Below are 24,631 nucleotides of genomic sequence, written 5' to 3'. Positions count from 1 at the left end.
ACCCACAGGCTATTTCTTGTGTTCGACAATTTATAGTCTCTACTGCTTTAACAAACTAAGGAAGATGCACATAATGCTTTGCAACATCCAAATTGTATGAACATACAGATGCAGCATTCTTTTCTTTTCCCACATGTTTTTGTGTGCATCATGTTATTTTCTAGGAAGTGCTGAGAATTGTAGAGTATTTCAGAATAACTTTTACTGACAACACAAAATATTCCAAAAGAAAACAATGCATTTAACCATCAGTTTTTCTTGGGTTTCTCTCACAGTTGAAAGCAATTTAGATAAATGTATTTTATCAGAACAGGGTTGTCAATATTAGCACAATTAGTTAACACAAGACATTTCATGTCAGCATTTTAAACCCTGAAAAGTATTATTTTTTCAGCTTTCCCAGTTAGGAAGCTGTAACTGTGCCCAATGGATTTCAAACAAAGCCTGGAGGCATTCAACACACATCACACTCACAGCTTAGTTGATGAATTTACCGATCAAGACAGCAGAACTCTCATCTCTATGCAAACAAGGGTGAGAAGCTTTTTGCCGGATAGAAAATATTAGGAAAACAACATACATTACCCCTTCAAAGGGAGCCCTACAATATTAAACCAAGAAAGTTTTTGATGAATTGATGAATCGTTATGGTTACACTAGTTTTGCTTGTGCTTTCTTGAGAAACATGTGAGATTAGAATACAAGCTGTAAATCGGAGATTAGCTAAATTATATCCATGCTGTGCAGAAATGCATACACTATTGCCAACACACAGTACTAAAACAGCAGGAAGAACTGCAAAACCATTCCAACATCGTTTCTTGCTGCTACTTCAGAAGCTTTGCTAGTACAACGGCTGTGACAAAACACTAATGAACACAAATCCATCATAAAGTACTTGCATGTCAGTAAAATGAAGAAAATATTTCAATGGAGTTATCCAACCACAAGTGAAGTAAATCCAAAAAGCAAGAAACAACCTAGAAAAGTATATTCAGCTGAAGATACTACCAAAAACTTGTCATTAGTCAGACTGAGTATGTCATGTCAAATCTCCTATTTATAGGATCTCAACATCCTCCCTCTCTTCTTGCCTTCCCATCGATACCTACAAGTGCCTACAGACACTCCCTTTGATCAGTGAGCAAACACAGGGAGAAGCAGTGTCTCGCATCAGGAGTTTGCAGAATTTCCTATGCTGCTTTTTGAGGGCTAATGCAATACAAAGATGTACAGGAATACAGGGTGAATGGGATTTTCTGATCCTCCTCTTTCACACAATACAGAACACCAAACTTCTGGGCTAAGATCTCAGCTGAAAGCCAATACAAAGAGAGAGGAAGAAAACCCCAAGCACAGATTTAAAACACACTGTGAAGCTGAAAGAGAATGGAGAGTAAATCCTCTGCAGAAAATTGTTCTGGTCAAATTGTCTCAGGAGCTGAACAGGTTTATATAGCAACAATTCTGTGCCTCGGAAACTGCTCCCCAAAAAAGGGCAAACCTACATGAAGAAACCAACCCCGTCAAAATCTACATTGCTCAACCCTAGAGATTTGCAGACAATTCACCTAATCGATACTTCTTACTTGTTTGCAACACTGCAGATACATCTGAAGGTTCATGCTCTGTTAAAATAATACTTCTTACCACCAGATGATGTTGCAGAGTCCAACCAGATTGTGTGAAATGTCCACACTCAATATGAAAATGAAATATGAGCAGCATTGAGCAGCATTCCTGGAGATTTGCTTTACTGTGTAGCACTTGGGTGAAAGGGCATTTTTATCAATACCACTAGTAAAACAGGAACTGTCTTATACCAGTCCATCCAGGGGAATCTAACTATTAACAGTAGATAGTAAAATTGGTATTACAAAATAATTGTTAAAAATTGTTCAGTTCAAACATATGTATAAGCAGAAAATAATTATAATGGGAGTTGATCTGCAAGTTTAAAATAAATCTACTTTTTCCATTTATTTATTTTTAAGAAGTTTACTTTCATTTCTAAAAGCCACTGATAAAAAGCAGATAATTTATGCTGTTGACATGTCGGAACTAACCTCTCATGTCTTCTGTGGGGGTACAAAAAGTGTTTTACTAACTGATGGGAAAAACTAAGACACAAGATGGATTATTAAAAAGGGACCTGCCTTCTAAATTCAGCACCGTAATTGTCAAATAGCTTTTAGCACCTTATTTGGTTGTTCAATATAATCCATGGTTGCCGTGTTCTTAGTTTTCTGTCCGATATTTCTGCAGTTTACTAAAATGAAAACTGTAAAATTCAAATATCCTGACAGATCATGTTGTTAACAGAGCAAGCTGTCAAAAAACACAATTCCTTTCATTTATTTGTAAAAACAAGCCACCTTTGAGGGGGAAAAAAAATTTTGAAAGAGCAGCAAGATAGCATAATGAATCAGAGCAAAGAGGAAAAGAGAGACTATTTTTATCAATGATGTCTTCCAGAACAGCAGGTCCAAAAAAGAATTTAATTTCATCAGGATCTGATTACGGCATTTACTAAATTGCTTTTTCTGTATCTGACATACTTTATAGGAAATGTCTCCAACAGTGAATCTGTGCTGGAGACTAAACAAAAAGCATTATGCAGTGGGCCTCCTGCCTTGGCACGCAGGTATAATCTCCTGTGCAATTCAGGCAAAAGCAAGAATTCAGTCCGGAGGTTCTACTTGTTCCAATGTGATGACTGTGATTAAATAACAATAAACATTTCCTTTTTGACTTTTCACTTTTTGTCCATACAAACTATGAAGTCTATTTCCTTGATTATCTTTCAAATTCTTGATGGTAGGTTTATTATTATGATTTCTGTTCAGGATTCAGAATGAGGCAAGAGAACGGCTGCAGAAAAGCAAGCTGTAAAACCCAAGACAAACGCAGCTACTTCTGCTTGACACAGATCCACAAAAACCAGAAAATATTTAAAGATCAGTGTAACGCTACCATAATGACTTAAAGATTTTTTTTATTTATTTCTAAGAATAATTTCATTACAATGCAAAAGTCTGTGAAATATTAACCCCATTTTGTTTTCTTTTAAATGCATATTACTCTCAGAGGTGAAAAAGGAATACAGTTGTCGGCTGTTTCAACAGTTGCTAATTTTAGCTGAGTTTGCAAACAATCTTACTTGATACTGTTAAGGAGAAGAGGCTGATGGCTTCTCTGTGCCTTTAGAAAAATTAGCCACAATATAATATACTTAAAAGGCACAAGAAGTTATGATCAAAAGCAGGGCATAGCCTGAATACATACAGGCTGGCTTAGCAAGTACCTTCAGCCTGAAAAAAATTACAAAGAAGAAATACGCAAAAGGTCTATAAAACTGTGTGTTACAGAAAGCGTGCGTAGGATCAACTGCTCGCTGCCTCTTGCATACCAGCAGCTCGGGAACGTCTAAACAAATTACCTGGTGGCAGGCTCAAAAAACACAGAACAACAAGGATCTTCACCCAAATACAGTCATGCTATGGTGCTCCTTGCTACAGGCACTGTAGGTGCTAAAAGTTATCTCAAAAATCCCAGGCTCACAGAACAAAAAAAAGTATCCCTACTATCAATTTTTAAGACAGCGCTTCTAATTGCGAATGGGAGAACCCTTTGGGGAAGTATAACCAGTATCACTGGTATGGGACCTTTCTTATATTAATTTGTATGAAACTGGACAAAAAAACCCATAACAAAACACTAATTCATTTAAAATTCAAAAAAAAGGTAAACATAGAAATGAACAGGTCAGTATTTCACACAGATCCTTTGTCTCTTGACTGATTCATTTTACACATAGATTAAGATAATATTGTTGGTTTGGTTTTTTTATTTACACATTTAGTATCTTCCTTCAGAGAACTTTGCTTTGGTAGAGCCATTTTCTCACCTGGAGGAACAAGCAAGGTCAAAAGTCTCAAAGGAGAGGAAATTTCGGAAGCATTGAATCTGCAGCTAAGCAGTGTTCCCATCGGTCAGACTGGGATATAGGAGTTTAACATTTGGGGTTAGCAAAACACCACTATGAACCACCACTCAGCTTTGTGAAGAAACATTTACATTTTTTTTACTGATTTGTTTTGTTTTGTTTTTTTTGTACTTGCAACTAAATGGGCGCTTTTGTAGTTCAGGCATGGGAACGTCAGCTGTAACTACCTAACACCTGACTTTATTCAAACTGTATCCACCACTGTCCTTTTCTCATTAAAGTTTGTCACCCTGTCAAGAGATAATTTTAGGTAGAGGTTTTGTGCCCAGAGCCAGCTACTAATTCTATATCACTATTATTATATCCACTTTATTACGCTTCTTTAATGGTAACATTAACAGTGGCGTTAATGCCACTTAGATGGAAGGTTAAAGGAAAAATTAGTTTTCCTATGGTATAGTGAAATGTTACTCTTACCTTTAAATGCTTCTTTTCCCAAATCCCAATACTCTTCCAGAACACAAAGCAGGAATTGTTTACAAAGCAAACTCCTACCTATCTAGCCATACAAGCTGCTTTAAACTTGAGCACTGCTGTACAGCCAGAGGTATTGATGCAGAGCCAAATGCAGACTAACCACATTTTCCTGTTTCTGAAGAGGGTGTTCCAGCTCACCATTAATTTCCTCATGCTCTAGAGGAAAGACTGCTAGGATTTAAGCAAGGTTTTCTACAGAAGCATTATCAATAGCACAGAGCAGAGGCAAACATAATCGTACTGGTAAAGGTGATGATAGGCTGCCCCCTCCCTACCCTACACGCTGCATCGTGCAGCCCACGGCTGGAGGCAGGGAAATGCTCTTTGGCATGGCTCAACATTCTCTCTGGCTTCTTCATGTTCTAGACAGGGGGTCAGGGCACTGGGGAGAAACTGAGCTGCTGGGCTGGGATAGCAAGGCTCCTTTGGCTGCTCTCTTCTCGGTGTGGTCCCAATGTGGACGGCACAGCTGGGAAGGGCAAACACTGCCTCAGGAACTCGACAACAAAAAGTGGAACAAGGGCACATCTGTACCACAGACTGCAGTGGACCAAGGAGACTCCCAAGCTAGCCTTGAAAGACCAGGGACAACCAGAAAAACAGGTAGAGCAGCCCAAGGTGAGCTCTGAGCTGATAGCAGTGGAGGCATGGCAAGAGCCATACCATGAATGCCAAGCCTAGTGAGGAAGTCTGCGCCAAATCACGTGCCCACAGGTGTGTAACATCACACAACTGCTGACGCAAAGGTGATAGCAAATCCTGCTGCCCTGTTTCAGAGCAGGGCCACAAGACTTCATGGTGCTCAAAAGGGAAGCAGCCTCCCGCAGCCTCCAAATGTTAACACTTCCACCCCAGAGAGGAAGCTCCTCTGCTACTTTATCTCCCACTACCTGCAAGTGTACTTGCACATATCTGCAAAACCTTAATTGATTAATCACTATTTGATTAATTGAAGAACTAGTATAATCTGCACCCTCTGCATTGTGAAAACAAGCTGGAAAGAGGAATCTTTCTTCCTGACCCCTAATGAACAGCTAGTTTATAGTTTAACAGGATAGCCTAGCTATTGAAATGATAATTATCTCTACAAGGATCAGTGTTATGACATTGATGAGAATTTTTCTGAAGTTCACTGATAAAGCATCACTACAAAAGTATTTTGTCTAAATGTCAACATTCAAAATGTTTAAATGTTTCTAAATGACATTTAAGGATCAAATAAATTAACACATAGGCTTCCTCTTTGACAATAGCTCCACTTCACGCCATAACAAAGATGGGTTTATGAAACAGAAAACAGAAGTGCATATTGTGAAAGCGGCTTTTGTGTCACGGCAAATATCCAAGACAGCAATTAAATCACACAAGTAGTTGATTGTATATTCAAGATACAGGCCAGAGCTCAGAACAAGACAGGGATGGTACTTCCTCAGGCACTCTTTCCTCTCCTGAAGCTCTAGTTTTTGAGGAGAGAAAGGCTCCATCACTTCATATCTGAAATCCCTTAATGGCATCACAGAAAGCAAGACAGTTTCAAACCCCAGGTTGTGAGATATCTCGCAAAAGTGAGGAATCACACTTTTCTACTGTCCTCATGTGATTATTGGTGTACGCTGTGTGATCTCACACGTTATGCTGAAGTCATCTTTGTTATGAGGCAGGTGGGGTTTTTTTTCTTCTTTCTAACAAACTTTAAGTTGAAAACTGGAGAATGAACAAAGAATACAATAGGATGAAACAGCAAGATCAACTAAGACTAGGGAGTTTGGCAGTTTTTGTACTTCATGAATTGAACAGATTTTTTGGCATTGGTTTTGCCACACAAGAAGGTGGTTTACAATAGCAAACCTGTACTACTGCACACACCAAACCCACCCAGGAACCCTGGCAATCTCTCTCAAACACTCATGTACTTGGCTTATGTGGCTGATGTGCCAGGCCAAAGTTTGAATCAAAACAGATCATCTTCATTTCCAAAAGGAAATTACTTCTAATTACAGCTCCACAGTTACTTCTTCCAAGCAAAATCAGGACCCTTTTTCTTCTTAGCTCCTGACAAAGCTAAAAGAATTGAGTATTTTCCCATTAATGTTCCCAGTAAGTTACTAACCATGATGATAAATATCAGGCAATTAATAGAGCATTTCTATATTTAGAAAAAAGAAGAAAATTATGTATATGATAAAATCGGTCATTTTTACCAGTTTATTCCCCCCTTACTCTTGGTAATTAAAGGAACCACATTTGAGATTAACTCTCTAAAATTTCACTTTACAGCTCGATAAACACCTAGAAAATGTGCCTGTTTTCACCATCAGCCAAATATCCCAGCCAGACTGGGTCTCTGGTGAACTACCAGAGTTCCTGCTCCTCCTGCACCAGCAAGGGATCCACATAGCCACTGTGTATCAGGGGTCACTTGATAACCCAGTCCTAGCAATAAACTAAATGTGTTTCTCTCACCCCAAACACAACTTCAAAGATGATCTGCAATTATATTTTTCTTCTCCTATTTCATTTTTAACTGTATATTGTCCAAAACTTCTCAGTTTTCAGTCAAGCTTGATCCTTTTTCCCTTAAAACCTCCACTTGTGCATTTTAATAAAGATTAGTTTTAGTGAAAGCCTAAAGCATGTAAATCATGCTCAACCAATTCTCTTTTCACATTATAAAAAAAGTCCATGTGTCTTCCTCTTCTATCTTTCTATGAAAATCACTATTCTCCGGTACATACCAAACATAGGAGGCACGATCTCCACCATAGTAATCCCATATGTAAAGCAGGTTTCCTGTACTCAGAGCGAACTGTGACATATCACTTTATGCCTATCCATAGATATCAACTCTACTTCTGAAACGCAGCTTGGTTAAAATCACCAGCAGGAAAGTATCTTTCAGATTATATTCTCTTATTCTGCAGTCTTGCTGTTATTTTCTCAGCCAGAAACAGTGTTTTCAATAACTGAAACATATGGGTTTTTTTCAACATTCGTTCAATGTTAGAAGTTAAAAGCATGGTTTGTTTTGTTCTTGAAGTGAAAAGCAGCCAAGTTAACTTCTCTATCTGAAATACATCTATATTTAAAATCATAAGTTAATCTTAGATACTGAACAGTGACTGTCCTGCCTGATCAATATATCAAGCAAGTGAAGTGCCTGCCTGCCTAAGAGAGATTATACAAAACAATTCTCAGGTATTCACATATTAAAGTTACTGACTATTCTTTTTAATTAGGCATGCCGTCTTGGTATACTCCCAAATACATAAAAATTAATTACCTGTAACATCACAATCTTTGTAATTTTAACCTTTTCATGCTTCATTACTTTTCAGTGACATTTCCTTTAAAACAAAGGCAGTCAAGAGATTCCATATGGGAGACAGACAATCACAAAAAAGGAAAAGATAGGGAAAAATGATAGCAGAAGACTTAAAAAATGTTTTATGACTCCTTCTCATGCACTAGCAGATAATCAATAGCCTATCAAATCCGTCCATTTTGACTTTGCTGAAAGAGTCATTTCCATAAAGTTAATTCAAAATCACCGATATCAAGTTATAAAAAACCACTATGTTAGTAAATCTACTGTGAACGCTACTACTTATTTAACAATGTCCATTATCTTGAACTTAATATCAATCTGGTGACCCCTGTATGGCTGAAAGTAGAGTGAAAAGACTGAAAAAAACGCAAAAGTTTATCCATAAACTTTAAAGGGGAACTCCACCCAAGAGAGGATTTTATCATTGCTTTTGAATTGCTTTCCGACTTCCAAAGCAATTCAAGATTGCCTATCAGTTCATCATGGATCTATGCTTAAATTTAATTAGAAAAATTGCTATCTGTTGCTCAACTATACTGCAAATAACCTGGCCACAACAACTTGCCTTTTTCAATAAAAAAATACACTGACAACTGCATACGTGTTATGGGAGTCAATCTTCATTTTCCCTTTCCTAATCTCAGTTTCAGGTTTTACCTAAATTGCTAATGAAAAATTAATACCTGAAAAATGGGTCAATTTGCTCATCTTTCAGCCAGTGGCAAAGGGACTATTCAAAGCCTCAAGACACGAGAGAGATTCTTTTCTAATTTACTGAACAAGCAACAATCCAAGAACGTATAGATACAGCCCCAAATTTTAAAGCATTTCTCTGGTTAGTTCTTGTAGTATGTCTGAAGTAACACCATTGCCCTGCCTACCGAATAATTTTTGGCTAGTAAATACACAGGAACACATTCATCTTACAGCTCAACAGTTGACAGCACATGCTATCTGTCACCGAAGATTTTAGTCTAATTAACACCAATTGCCAGGCTTTTCTAAATAAATATTCTAAGATATAATATACAGATAAGAAAGTACATAAACCTTTTAGTAGCAATTAATGATTTGCCAGTGCTATTTTGTCTAACGTTTACTCAGAAACAGGAGTATTTGTGAAGAAAAGGCAGAATGATTATGGCATTAAATATGAGAATGAGTTCATACAGAAAGCTGGACAACATGTGCATATGGTGAAACCAAAAAGTTTACAGCCTAGTCTATAATGTACGAGAGGCCTGATTTTCTATGCTCTGGAGCTACGATGTTGATTAGAGAGTGGTTGCAGAAATGTTAAACAAAATATAAGCTTTTACCTTTAATCATTTGTTGTATAGACTGTATAGAAACTGAAATAACAGCTCTTAGAGGTTGATCTTCTCACCTAAACATTTATTTAAAACCAAAGCATGCTTATACTTATTTCTCTTTCCTACCAAGCCCTGAAACCATGAGATACAAAGAACCCATGGGTTAATTATTGTTAAACGTAAGAGAGATCCTCAGGCAGCATGAACATAGTTGAAGTCAAAGATGAACACAGCACAGTTAATAAGGAATTTGCTGCATTCCCAGATACTGATTACTGAGAAACGCACATCTGAATTCAAAGCTAATATCAGTTCCTAACACAGGAAGAGATAAAGAAACAGATAGACGGGAAAAAACAACATAATCTTTTACGTGAGAGACAGAGCATACCTACTGGGCTAGGCAGCAAGACGTGTCTCTATGAACAGCCCATCTATTTTCCTAGAGCGCCCCAGCATACCTCCAATTTCAGCCAAGTCTCAATGCCAGGTAACACTGCAGAGCTGGACACTGCCTATTCAAAATGCAAAGCCACTTCCTTCCTTACCAAAAATATTTGTATAAGAAGAAACATGCAGTTCTCCTAATGATGAGCTCTCTGGAAGCCACAAACCCAAGCCACACTTCAAACATTCAATTATGTCAGCAGACTTAATTGTGCTCAATCATGGTCTAATTCCAGGATGAAGTGTAAATACCATCCCCTAAAAGAGCATTTAGCATCAGTCCCAAAAATTGGATAGCATTCTTTTTTGCTAAGAGAGGAGTAATTAGAAACAAATTAAATCTCAAATAATTTCCTGATGCTTGATGCAACTAAATCACCAGCACAGCTCGTAAGACTATACAGGCAGAGTAGGCCAAAGGCTGGCAAACCTTTTACCATGTTTCAATAAAAGATTCCAAATCTTAGTAAAAATAAGGCAAAGAAAAGAAAGGCATATTGAGATACAACCACTTCAGAAACAAACAACTTCCTAAATTAGCCATGAACATTTGCAGTTTTAAAGGTACCATATCTAACCAAGAAAAAAAACTCTTTGGCAAGAAAAACTGCCACTCTAACCTGATTTTTTAGCTTTATGCAGTTTGACTATCAGTAGGGGTAAATTCACCCCCATGCACATTTGACTTTAAGCAGTCACGCTTGCAAGAAAGAAACCACTTTCATCAGGGGTAAGCGTTCCCGCTTTTCTATGAGATTTTACACTTCACACAGGTAAAAGAGGCAGCTTCCTTACACATTTAAAGGTTTTATTAAAGTTGATTTAACCACACATATTCACTTCAACTCAGACTAAATTTTTAATTTGCCAAATTATGAAGACTGTGTGTTTCAGTGCCACAAAAATCTTGCTTAGCATCTGTATGGAAGCTCAGGCTGAACTAGCAAGTTTCTCTCAAACCTCAGGGAAGGGTACTGGGTTTTAGTGTGCATGGTAGATACCTAGATAAAATGTCTTCTGTGAGTAGGGATTTCCCACAACAAAAAATAGAAATAAATAGAAAAAAACCACACTAAAAAAACCCAGAACATTTTGATGAACTTCATTCTTTGACTAATACCCGCCGCTGTAACTAAGATGGGGAGATGTTGTTTCTAGAAGTTTCAGACGTTATTTGTTTTGCAGCAAGTTTTATATTAACATGTCTCTATGAGAAAATTTCCAGGAGGTTTTCTGTGTGGAAGGAATTGGGATTTGTACAGTCAGATAGCAAGAAACTTCAATGAAATTACTTCAGAAAGAATTGTTAAGTGGTTGTCATCCTCAAGCCCAGAGGTACTGAAAAAACAGCACAACCTCTGCCATGTTAATTAGCTATCGATAATAAGCATAGAACCAATTTGTACAGAGCTGACTAAACCTGGTTACTTAACGGAAGTGTCCTGTGTTCCCAACACCAGCCCCACACACTGATCAAATGACTTCAAACTCCTTTTTTCTTCTCCACTGCAATTAAACTAGCCTTTCCTGTACTGCTGTAACCTCAGCTCCCTCCTACGGCATTTCCATTTCTCACAACCAGAGAATAACCCATTTCCTCCACATCCCACAGTCTCCCTACTGCAATAAGTGATGGTGCCCAGAACGTACCATAAAGGGTACCATAAAGGTTCCCAATTCCCCAAACAATAAATGCAAATAACTGCCAAACAGCAATACACTAGGGAAGGTGGTATGAAAGTTATTTTACTGCAACTGCTACAGTACGTCACCTTATGATGCTGAGCTACAACGCTGCAAGGGAATGGGAAATTGCTTGGAGAAAAACTGTTGTGATTGCCCCTAGGGTTTCAGCACGAAATGAAAAGATAAAATGAAAGTTTTAAAAAGCACCTGTAATTTTTGACATAACTATCGGTCTGATGCAAAACACATTTTCCACTGCTAAGTGGGAACTCTTCAAGTGACTCTGGATTCCAAGAAAGACATACTTTCTGCAAAGATGTATTGAGAATTTGATGAATTTACTGTATAGCCACAATTCTTAATAATGTGATGGTTTATTATGCTTTGCATATATGAAAGTCAATGAATTTTTTTTGTCCCTTGCAGGAAGTATTTGAAACCTTTCTCCTTGGGGAAAAAAAAAAAAAAAGCTTGTTGAAGTGATCAGAAAAGACTGTTCAATTTTAAACACAGAATATACAATGACCTAACTTTGCAATAAAAAAAATACCATAACTTCTGATTTCTGTGACAGTAGAGCAAAACTGTTCATTTCATCAAAATCTGCAGTTTCCACAGTTTCAAAACTATGTGTTACAGGATGCGCACAGTGCTCTTCAGGGAGGACTCGCTCCCTGACTGATCAAGCAAGGCTTTTACCCAGCAGGATAACAATACCACCTCTTAAAAGTTCAGTTTTCTTCCCCTGAATCCAAACTAATCTAACTCAAGAGGTCCTTCCTGCTAATAAAAGCTTGAGGGCTTCTAAGGGCACTTCCTGCTCTTCAATGTCTTTTTTTACCCCCCTCAACCACACTGTTCTTTGGAGACTTTTTTCTTCTTCTTTTTGTTATTTTAGCCTTTCATCTAGCAGTCCTCTGCTCAGACCCATCTCCTCGAGTCTCTCCTCAACAGGGCAGCTGAGCCCACAGACTTTGTAAGATCCCTGCTGACACAACTCCTAAGGATACTGAGAATAATTAGTACAAAAATAAATACTTTCCATGTAGAAAGAAACATCAGTGGTGCATTAATAAGCAATGTCTCATAATGCTGCTAGGTGTTTAAAGCATTGAATCTTGACTTAGTACAAAGAAAGCCTCATAGGTGTCATGGAGTATACTACTGTTCATGTGGACTGATAATTACCCTGCAGAACCTGATAATGAACCAGTTTGTTGCAAAACCAGTCCAGTAACTGATTAAATAAACCTAATTTATATTTTAGTGCTAATTGTCTTTCCTTCTTTGCATGATGATGGAAAAAATTGAGTATAGAAATGTTCAAAACCTTCACAAAGTAAGCATGACAGGAATAGACTGAAAGAGAAAGAAGAAGAAATTATTTTTCCAATGTTATGAGATGTTAATGAGGTTATATTTTTAACTCCATTTGATGACTTGCACATACTGTTAATAAATACTGAAGTCTTCCTGAGACAATGAAAAAAAAAATTACTTAGCAGATTTGATCAGACAGAAACACCAAGGCAAAGACAAAGCTATGTAACAAAAAAAAAAAAAAACCCAAACCCCAAACCAACCAAAACCTAAAAAACAACACAGGTTTTCTCAGAAACAGAAATTTAGCTAACAACAATAAATTCATTCCTAGAGAGAAAGTAGGACAGCGATAGTTAGGGGAAAAAGACACAGAAGTATATGAACCAATTAGCATACACAGGAGGTTCATACATGCATCCTTTCATGTAGCACAGAGGCCTCTTCTCTTTTTGTTATAAGGCAATATATTTGGCTTGTGGAACTTGAATTTTGAAAGGTTTATGCTAGCTCATTGTAAGACATCACTGAAGCTGTACTTTGCATTCCCCTAAAAGAAATGAAGTCAAAGAATTTGCACATGTATTATGAGACAGAACTTCAAACAATGACTTTGAATGCTGTCTTATCGTGGGCTTTGGTGTCTTTTCTGCAAGATAATAATTTTTGCAATGATTATTAGAGGAGTCAAAACTCAGTAGATTTATTTCTTTTCCCTCATAGTCTGGGAACTTGTAAAACAGCTTACTCCATCACTGTCATGGGCACTGAATCAGACTCAACAGGTAGCACTTCACAAGCAAATTACTCTCCAGGAAAGCAATACATAATCCAAGGTGTGGATTATAGGCTGTTAACTTAGCTCTGTGTCTGGGCTTCAGCAGTGGTGAGGCACTTTAGCCCTCACTTACCACTAACCTACCACAGAATTAAGCATTCAGAAGAGCTAATGTGCTATAAAAACATCCAAAGTTTGTTTACTCCGAACTATGAATGTCTGCCTCCTCTACCAAGTTGCAAGAGCACCTCACAAGCATTAGAAATCAGAGACGGTGATGTTTATATGACCTTAGCTGTGATCATAGACCTAATGAGGCCATCACAGCAATTAATTACAGTAGCTCATTGGTGGCACTGCAGAAGTGACACCTGCAAAACCAGGCAACCATCAATGAAGAACATCACACCTTGTGGCAAAGCTCAGTTGGTTGACTGAGAAGGTACTATCATAACATTTCATTCTATATGCACACCTAGAGAGGACCATCAGATAACCTTTGGCTGTGCTTGGAAGATCTGCAGCTTTGGGGGAATTTACACTGTCTGTAGAAATGGCAGAAATGTAAAACAGGTTTTTACAAGTGTATAAACAGTAATTATACAGCACTCTGCCCAGCCTGGAGCAGATTTATATAATATTATTAATACTGCCATGAGTCAGACCAACTCTCAGAAGGCACAGTGTAAACCTTGATATTGTTCTTCAGGAAAATAAATTGCTTCTCTGGTAACAAAGAGATCCATTAATTTTGCTGGCCTCTTCCATCTCCGCCAGCCAAAGACCATAAACAAAGCACACGCTGCATGGATTCTTCATTGCCAATGTATCCAACTGCTTCAGAGCATCTACGGGAAAGAAGCTTGAAAGAAAATATGATTTTTACCTCAGTAAAGTAACCATGCAAGACTGAACAAAAATATTATTCTTACCAGTTACATTAAATTCTTTACTTTAGGGGTCAGTTCAGTAAGCATCTTGCCCTGTAAAGCAGGACTTCTTTTTCAAGCTACTGCTTCTGAATAATTCATACTTCAACGCTCTTTGTTCTAGATTCATTAAAATTCCTTCTTATGTTCATTGAAAAATTAAAAAGCAAATTAAAAAAATGACAAAGTTGGACTAAAAATAGTCCTTTAGCCTATGTAGTGGCTATGATTAAAAAAAACTTCAGCAAACAGCATTCTGTTCTATTTGCTACACCCACTGGAAGATTCAACACCTGCAGTGTAGTAAAGATTAATCTCTTAAAAAAACAACTGGTGCAAGAAACTTCAGATAAATCATTCTGAGGAGTATATTGGTCACTATCAACTTCTATATAACCCGATATCGTAGTTATAGTCTTACAGCATTATGGACTCAGATGGGTCTTGTCTATGTGGTGCAACACAACAGTTTCACATTATGCAGAAACCTCCAACCTATCTCTGAATGAGGTCCTCTGCCCAGGCTGCTTTGCCAGATCAGAGCATCACGTGAATCCACTGTCAGCCCCTGGCTAGTCCAGACAGCTCAGGCTTCTCTGCATTTTATTATACTGCTGTTTGCAGGACAAATGTAATACATATGTTTACTAGCTGAACCTTTTTAGGTACCGTCCATATCTTCTAAATTAATTATAATTTAGAAGTCAAGTAAATATTTGAGGTACCAAGGTAAAACTTTGAGTTCAAACTTCCTTCTTCCACTTACGTTTATCAAAACAGCTGCAGTGCTACAAATAGATAAACAGCAAATAACTGGTAGTTTATCAACAGAACTGGTTTCTCATTTCATAGATCAGATTTCTCAAGGTGCAGTCTGACATAAAAAAAGCCAAAAAGCAAACAAAAAAAGCTGACACTTGAACAGATTGTAGCTTATGAAGTTGAATGAATACATTTTGCAACTCAGTACCTAATCACTAGTCAGATTTTTCCTAGCCTAGACACCCTTCCTTGGCAGACACTGCTTTGTCTTCCAGTGCAGTGTATGTGCCTGACCAAGGGCAGGAATGAAGACAGAGCTGGATTCCTTCCATCTGTGAGAGCTGTATCAGAAAAATTATATGACCTGCATTTTACCTTAAGATAACCAGATAAAAAACAAAGTAATGACCAAACACCAGTTATTCATAATTTCTGTCTCACCTGCCTCTGTACTGGGAACTCTATCAGATCTGTGCAGATAAAATGGGGTCATACTCTGTCATCCTCCACAGTTTGGGTACCCCAGCAACCCTGATGAGGCCACATACTCAGCTAGAGAATAACTCGTGGTTGCCCAGTTAACTCAAAATGGCACTGAGCCCAAGCCAAATTAACGTAAAATTTAAAATAAAAGGGTTTATTCACAAAGTCCAAAACAGACAACACAGTTACAAAGGGTTATCAAATACCAAGGTGTAGAAGAGAGATGTGTAAATCAATATAATAAGGTTAAATCCGGAACATCTCTTCCTTTCCCAACTGATTTGCTACTGTCAAAAGCTGAATATCTCAAGGCTCCAGTCTTGCTACACCTTACAAATCAGGCTGCAGCTGCTAGGAAGAGCTGCTCTGTTAGGAAGAAACACCACCTCCTTTGGAGGCACACGTGGCCTGTAAGATCCAATATTCCTCCAGAGATTCGCCAAGGGGTCCAGACTGACTTATACCACCTCCCTGAAACTCGTCTAACCCTTCCTTATCCAGAAGGCACACTAATTGCACATCTTGATTACAATAAGCCTTATGTCACTTCCTGGAGATTGTACTGGTTATTAAACCACAGCCTGTACCATTAACCTGTGCAGAAGCAATTCATCAACCAATGTATATTAGGTCTGATTTCAGCTGTTCCTAAAATGGATAAAACAACTGTGAGAGATTCTGAAACTTGCTAAGAGCATCATCTGAATCAACCAAGCAGGGTGGCAGCAGTGCTTGGCCTCCCTGCTCAAGCATATTTGCAGTGGGACCCTGAGGCCAGACAAAGCAGGAAATCACAATGTGTAGAACGGCAAAAGACCACAAGGCACAGGACAGCAAGACAAATAAGGCAGAGAATAGCAGGAACCTCCACACTTACAGTCTCAACCTCCCCTGTCTCCTGGTCAGAGGAAGCAGGACAGAGAGCGTGTCCCACAATGAACAAGGGAAGTCACGATCTCAATGTCAATACTTAACGTTATCTTAATGTCATCTTAATGTCAATGTCAATTGGGTGGGGTAATACCTAGTGATTGAATTGGTTCTTTCTTTTTATATTCTTAAATACAGAAATCAAAGGTCATATATCAATATCAATTATGAAATTCATATTTCTGTTTCATGCACCACAGAGATGCACACCTCCATTATACCAAGCAGCAGTTCTCCTGTAAGGAAGGGAGTTGGCACCACCTTGCATCAAGAAATGATAAAGCTCTCACCTCTTCCTTTTTATGATTCATTGTGCACATTGCAGTGTGAAACGAGCCTTACACTGACCTTAATACATCAGTTAGGATAGGGATGAACTGACACACTTAGTACAAGCATCTACATGGGATAAACACACGTTGCTTTTTAGTGCCCCCTGACTGAAACCAGGTAATAGCAACAAATAATCTTTTCAGGGACCAGTGACTAATGCTTCCTTTTCCAAAAAATCTTTCTCCTAAGGTCTGTAACAATCCTGAATGGAATAACATGTCAAGACCCTTCTCACAAGTGCTTCTTCAGGATATTTCAAGAGCAAAACACGGACAGATCAGGAAAAGCAATTCCAGAATTTATTGAATCTCAGCAAGACTCAGCCTTTGTAGTGAATGAGCAGTTTGCCATTGTATCAAAGCTAGAATTTCACCATCTGTTCCTACCTATATCTCACCTTGGTTTTCTTTTGTTTAGCACATAAAATGTGGAACAAAGCATACATGACCTTTCTAGTTACAGTTCTCAATTGCGTCCACAGAAAAAGATGACAGTTGCTTGCAAAACAAACATATAAAACTTGCAAAAAATCAAGACGACTTACAGGATCAGTCAGTTCTGGTAAGCTCGCTTGGTAGGTGAGAGGTCTACAGTCACGAGTATTATTCACCAAGACACAAGGAAGAAACATTGGTCCCAAATCATCACCATCGAGCACGTCTACTGTCAGGGTGGTTGTACTTGTCCTTCGCTCATTAAGATTTTGGGCTCGGTCCTGTGGAGCAAACGAGTTACATTTGGTGAGACTTTCTGAATTCAGAATCTACAAAAAATTTTAAAGTTAAAGCTAAGGGCAAAACATGTAAGCACCATATTTATCCAGGTTCTAGGAAAAAGCTAATTACAGAAACTTCAGCCTCAGAGCTACAGCCTTAAAGGCTCAGAAATACAATTAAGAGGTGAAAGTACCGCTTCAATTAAGAAATACTGTGAGACATCACTCAGAAATAAAAGTTTTGAGAAATTAATTCTCAGGAAACGTGTGAAATGAAGATACATCTTGTTAAATCTATAAAAATGCAGCCTATTTGTATAAGATAAAAAGTCTCTCATGCCTTACTTATAATCTGAAATACACTCTTATGCTGCCTTGTGTAGCTCTACCAAATCCTATCTGTAAGTAAAAGGAATTTCACTTCTAGAAATGGAAAGCATAAGCAGTAATGACTTTTTTTAATTGGCAGTGGAGAGGCCCTGGACTGTAATGCTCAATCCATCTCTGCACGCCACAATTTAAGAAAAATTTAGCACCACCCCCACCCCACCCCCCCCAAGAAAAAAACAGCCAGAGGACAGCAATGAGATTCATCTGAGATCTCCAAACTGTAGTCCATGTGGAAAGCTGATTTGTCTAGAAAATTAATTATACTGCTCATGTTTTAAAAGGTTGAAGAACACTTCTGTCCACAATAAAACAGCTACAATGCTGCACCCCAAAAAAGTCTCCATGCTGCGTGACAGGCTCTTTTCAATGCATCATGGTTTGGCTTTTTTTGTTTTGTTTTGTTTTTTTAAATCTTTGCTACACAAGACACCACTGACTACTGCAACTTCTTTATTGTCTCTTTTTTTTCTTTCCAGATGGTACAGAATAAAGCTACACTTTCCTGAATTGTGGGAACCACCCAGATTATTTTTGTACACTGAACAGTGTACACACTAGCAACAGTTCACCTTTTCTTTCTTCTTTTGTTATCATAGTGAAGAAACAGCATGACTATCCAATATTTTTTTTTAAAACAGTAAAAAATACTTCCATTTTCACAAACTGTTGTGATAGCTTTTCTTTACAAAAATATAATCTTGCAGAGGGAATATAGGCCACTAGCTAAGTCTTGCCCTCCTATCCTAGGATAACATTGACAAAAAAGAAAAAAGCTATTTTTTTTTTTAAGTATTTATGCTGTTTAATATCATCACCTGTGTAATAGGAATTCATCATTCCTCTAAATCAGATTGGATACATTTTTTTTTCCTACTTTGCAGTCCACTCCATTCTTGGAACTGCTTTACATTTACAGTTACTAAATATGGGAATTTCTACATTCAGCTTTCTTCATGATCAATGATGAAAAATAATACCAGCTACAAGGAGCAGCCTCCATTATCAACTAATCTTTTTTACATTCCCCCAATATGTGCCTTTCAGTAACACTGGATCAAAGCACAGATACAGAGTAATTAATTTCATGTAGTATCTTCAAGATGCAAAAACAATAAACAATCACTGCTGATGTAATCAGTGGAACAGAAGTACGATTGCATAGTACATACAACAGAGAGAATTAAATGCAGCCTGCAGTATTTTGCAGAACTAAAAAAAAAAAAAAAAAATGTAAGAGGCAAACTCCTAAAAATGCTGGGCTACAGAGCTTAATTAGAGCCTTTCTTTGAGATCCAGTTTCTCATCTGTGAGCAGTCAAAACTTTAGTGAGCTCAGTTCCCATTTGGGTATGTTTGAGAAACCACATGGCCTAGCAAGACATTTCAATCATGCAAGCTGCCCCGTTATGTATAAACATGATACAGAAGCTATCAGCACAGCTCTAGTCCCAAACCCAGTACCACAGAGGTGACAATTTACTGTGTAAGGACGTATAGTGAAAGGAATGAACAGATTAATACAAGATTGCTTTGTACTACTGCCACTGCGCATCCCAAGCTGTGCCTTCACCAGTTCTTCCTGCAGCGTCACAGGCTTCCCTCCTCACGCAAGTTGTTCACACTGCTGCATGCTGTGCCTTTCTCTTGAAAAACATGACCTGCTCAACTACCCCAGTTACTTTTCTAGGAGCGCAGTACCTCCAGAAACTCACAGCTCTGACATCAAAGCAAAAGAGCTGTGAATATGCAGTGGTAATCTGCTGAATAAATTATTGATAAAACAACAAGGCAAATCAGTTCTGAGCCTTCCCGTATTCCTGTTCAAGAGATCAGAAAGTTACGTTACCCAGGTAACCCATCTACAAGAAGGGCCAGAAGGAGGATCTGGGGAACTACAGGCCTGTCAGCCTGACCTCGGTGCCCGGGAAGGTGATGGAGCAGTTTCATCTTGAGGGCGCTCACAAGGCATGTGCGGGACAACCAGGGGATCAGGCCCAGCCAGCACGGGTTCATGAAAGGCAGGTCCTGCTTGACCAACCTGATCTCCTTCTATGACCAGGTGACCCGCCTAGTGGATGAGGGAAAGGCTGTGGATGTGGTCTGCCTGGACTTCAGCAAGGCCTCTGACACTGTCTCCCACAGCATTCTCCTAGAGAAGCTGGCGGCTCACGGCTTAGACAGGTGGACTCTGCGCTGGGTCAAAAACTGGCTGGACGGCCGGGCCCAGAGAGTTGTGGTGAATGGAGTTACATCCAGTTGGCGGCCGGTCACGAGCGGTGTTCCCCAGGGCTCAGTACTGGGGCCGGTCTTGTTCAATATCTTTATCAATGATCTGGATGAGGGGATCGAGTGCTCCCTCAGTAAGTTTACAGACGACACCAAGTTGGGCGGGAGTGTTGATCTGCTCGAGGGTAGGCAGGCTCTGCAGAGGGACCTGGACAGGCTGGATCGATGGGCCCAGGCCAACTGTATGAGGTTCAACAAGGCCAAGTGCCGGGTCCTGCACTTCAGCCACAACAACCCCATGCAGCGCTACAGGCTTGGGGAAGAGTGGCTGGAAAGCTGCCTGGCAGAAAAGGACCTGGGGGTGCTGGTCGACAGCCAGCTGAACATGAGCCGGCAGTGTGCCCAGGCGGCCAAGAAGGCCAATGGCATCCTGGCCTGTATCAGAAATAGTGTGGCCAGCAGGACTAGGGAAGGGATCGTGCCCCTGTACTCGGCACTGGTGGGGCCGCACCTCGAATACTGTGTTCAGTTTTGGGCCCCTCACTACAAGAAGGACATCAAGGTGTTAAGAGCGTGTCCAGAGAAGGGCAACGAGGCTGGTGAGGGGTCTGGAGAAACAAGTCTTATGAGGAGCAGCTGAGGGAACTGGGGTTATTTAGCCTGGAGAAAAGGAGGCTGAGGGGAGACCTCATCGCTCTCTACAACTACCTGAAAGGAGGTTGTAGCGAGGTGGGTGTCGGTCTCTTCTCCCAAGTAACTAGCGATAGGACAAGAGGAAATGGTCTCAGGTTGCGCCAGGGGAGGTTTAGATTGGACATGAGGAAAAATTTCTTTACTGAAAGAGTGGTTAAACATTGGAACAGGCTGCCCAGGGAAGTGGTTGAGTCACCGTGCCTGGAAGTATTTAAAAGACGTGTAGATGAGGCGCTTAGGGACATGGTTTAGTGGGCATGGTGGTGTTGGGTTGATGGTTGGACTCGATGATCTTAGAGGTCTTTTCCAACCTTAATGATTCTATGATTCTAAAATGACTTGTTCTAATAGCCAGGAAGCATCTTTAGATATATCTAAGTGCAAAAAGCATTGAGACACCCCCGGAGCCTATCTTCTGTTGTGGGAATGCTGAACATGCCACAAAATATGTAGGAAAGTGGACTGTAAAATGTATCTATAATTCTGTATCAGAAAGATGAGAGTAATAGAAATGCGTGAATGCAGGAGCAAGGTATCTAAAGTTGCTTTAGAGCATTCTCATTTTACCACAAATGAAGTAGTACCACAACAGAGACAAACAACAGAGAAAAAGTTTTCATTTCAGCTATTACCAGAAGGACAAAAAGGGAAAAAAGCTTTCACAGCCCTCAAGGGCACCAAAAAACTTCTCCAATGACAGATATATTAGATACAGTTTAAACATCACTTTTCTTCTCAGTATGCATTATCCACTGCCAGCCACTCTGTAAAAACCTCTATATACACTTGCAATATGACTTGAAAGAAAAATCACCTCTTTATAGAAAAATGCATTTCAAACCTGAAGGATACAACTAAATTGTATCCATTAAACTCATGTGAGATCAAGTTAGCATCACTAAATTTGTTAGAAAATGAACACTTAGTGACACTAGAATGCACTTTTCTGCATGGGCTGTACTTCAAATTTGCAACTTGTTCCTTGTGCCAAAAAGGTTGTCTTGTTACACACACACTGAGCAAGCTTTTTTTAACCAGTAATAATATGTCTAAGCTTTCAATGACCTAAATAAATCTTAAATAAGATCTTAACGAGAAGAGTACTATCAGACCTGGTGTTTCAGCAAGACTTTTCCTTTCCTCGGAAAAATTTAAATCTGCAAACTGAAACCTCACCTAAATCAGTGGCATAAAGGGCCATTAAGAGATCTATACTTACATTTGCTTGAACAATGACAAAATAACGTGTCTTTTCTTCATAATTTAGTCTTTCCCGTAGAACTACTGCTCCAGACAAAGTGAGAGGAATATCAAAGGTCCTGTTGGAAGTCTGCAAAAGTTAAAACAGTACAATAAAATTGAACATGTTTCAACGTTAAAACACGGTTCAGATAGGCCACAAAGAGATGATCGATTGGATGGCATACCAAAATTGCATATGCTTTCCAGATTAGAGATTTTAAAGTTTTCTATGTTTTCTCCCCACCTGGTTTATTCCATAAGAACCCCACAATAAATAATCTGTACATAACAGAAGTCTCTCTGATTCTTTGCATATACATTATTACTTCCAACCACAAACTGAAGTCTAACTATCCTGCTTCTTGCAGATTTGCCATGCTGAATTTGCAGTGGTGTGTCCAGAAAAGCTTTCCCTATTTGTCAGCTGAGAGTTCAGGTCTTCAAGTTTCTACAGTTCGGCTTGCCTTCATCTATTTTTCCTCACTATTGTAGAAAGTATCAGGTATTAGAGATTAAGAAATCCACATCATTGTACTTATCTTCTCTTTATTCTGGCTTTCATGAGGGCAATGAAGTAGTAAACATGCAGAGAACATCAACGCTACACACTTAGGTGCCAATTCACAGTGGCAGATCATACACCAGTAAATTCAGATTTCAGGGTAAATCAGGTGAAATCCAATTTGACCTGCTATTTGCTTAAACAGATTCAGATTACAAAGCTGTGGCACCAAATGGCAGGAGGGTATTGCTGGGGTGCAGGATTCACTTTGACTAATGACCCATTTGGGAGGAGGATTACAGGCACAGCCACAGGTTTCTGACATGAGATCCGGTTCCAGTTCTATTTTCAAATTAATCATATCAAAAAATCTTTCCATGCTTAACTATATTCTACATTCATAGATTGAACATTTAAGTATGTTGAACAGGTAATAGCAATACAATATTCCAAAATCTCTCCACAGAAGACACCGCAGAGGTACAGGCTACTATTCTTTCCTTAGACAACATAACAAGGCTTTTTTCCTCTAAAAGTAGAAAAATCTGCTAAAATTGCAGTTTGTTTTTCAGCAAATAAATGATAATGATTGTTAAATTCACCATGTTGCAGATATTTGTGGTGTACAGGAAAAACAGGATTCGAACGTACGTCACAGACTGCTAAATAACTGGAGACACTGTTTGCTTATGTCTGAGTTTGGCACTCATCTTTTTGGATAAAAAATACATAGTTCCCACTGGAAAAAAAAATTACAATATTTATACTGAGGCAAAACAGAAAACTAGAACAGACTTTTACTGTTGGAAGAAGGAAGGACCAAGTAGGGTTGGGTTCACTGCTTTTGCCCCCCCCCTCTTCCTTACTTTTAATGGTATTTGCACAAACAAGCAAGCAGGTTGTGAACTATGGGTAATATCTTTGACTGCTCTACAAGATGATGCCATGTGTGCACACATGCACATATGCATGTGCTGCTTCTAATTCACAAGGAAGATTCTCCTAACCTCTTTAGCCCATTTATCCCTGATTTAAAAGGCCAGAACCAGCTAAAAAAGACTCTGCAGCTGAGAATCAGCCAAGGCACTCTCAAAATAACTGCCTTTTCCTTGGCAGATCTTGGCATGAGGATGCACTTAAGTGGAACTGTGCAATCTAAACTGTTAGGAAGTATCAGTGCAATTTCAGCAAAAAACTTTAACATCTTCCCAAAATGCTTGTATCTGGAGTCCCCTCTTGCTCCAACACAGCACAGAAATGCAATCGTTCAGTGGCGATTTAAAGCTTAACTTCCAGATGTAAGTTTGTGCCACAGCTCTTGAAGGTACCACATCACATCAACCCTGTGATCCCTCTGCAAACTTCATTTATTTCTGCTGCAACTCAAACTGTAATGAAGCTCCAAGTCAATTAAAAGATGTGCACAACACCATCACATCTCAGTTGCATTTCCATCCAATACTGAAATGAACCAGTGCATGCTGGCAGTCAGGAATATCAAGACTATTCCTGACTATTCAAGTCAGGAATATCAAGAATATCAAGACACTGCTTTGTCACCTGCTTACTCCAAGAGAACAAAATTGGTTCTCCTTTCACTTCTAAATAGAGACAACAAAATGCTTTTGAACAGCAGTCTTCATAACTTAGAACATTTGTTGGCCCATAGTCTTGAATATGGGCCAGCAAATTTAAAATGTGGGAAGTCACCATGATAACAATTCAATTAACTCCCCAGAGAGATGATATGTGAAAAATCAGTATAGCAAAAGCATTATGCATATTCCCTAATTCCAAATAAACTCAAAATGTTTAATTTTGAATCCTCACCGAACACAATACTATGAATCTCACTAAAATTAGCTAGTAAGGAGGGAGTCCAGAACTTGTTTTGAGGATGCATTTGTCTTAATAATCTTCAGGTATAAATTGAGCTCTTGGAGATCTAAAAATCCACTCTGCATTAGGAGACAAAATCTTTTTGGCAAGTTAATTGACTTGATCCTTAGCTTTTAACAGCTAAGAATAGTTTTATAGCATTCCTTTACATGATAGCTAAGGCCCAACCCTATGTC

The 24,631-nt window shown here is 38.9% G+C and overlaps 1 protein-coding gene across 15 annotated transcripts in view; it reads right to left on the bottom strand.

Annotated features, from left to right (window-relative positions):
• PCDH15 (protocadherin related 15) overlaps positions 1–24,631 on the bottom strand; it is an 896,179-nt gene that overhangs the window by 237,678 nt on the left and 633,870 nt on the right. For all 15 annotated transcript variants that reach the window (XM_076339474.1, XM_076339470.1, XM_076339471.1 and 12 more), the window contains 2 exons: positions 22,032–22,142; positions 17,334–17,504 (listed from right to left, as the gene is read on the bottom strand). In XM_076339474.1, coding sequence (XP_076195589.1) covers positions 17,334–17,504; positions 22,032–22,142 — 282 coding nt within the window. The remainder of the gene's footprint in view (positions 1–17,333; positions 17,505–22,031; positions 22,143–24,631) is intronic.

Source organism: Aptenodytes patagonicus, chromosome 5 (assembly GCF_965638725.1).
Source record: "Aptenodytes patagonicus chromosome 5, bAptPat1.pri.cur, whole genome shotgun sequence".
Lineage (NCBI taxonomy): Eukaryota > Metazoa > Chordata > Aves > Sphenisciformes > Spheniscidae > Aptenodytes > Aptenodytes patagonicus.
Note: the sequence above shows the minus strand (reverse complement) of the source record. Positions and strands in the feature narration are given on the sequence as shown.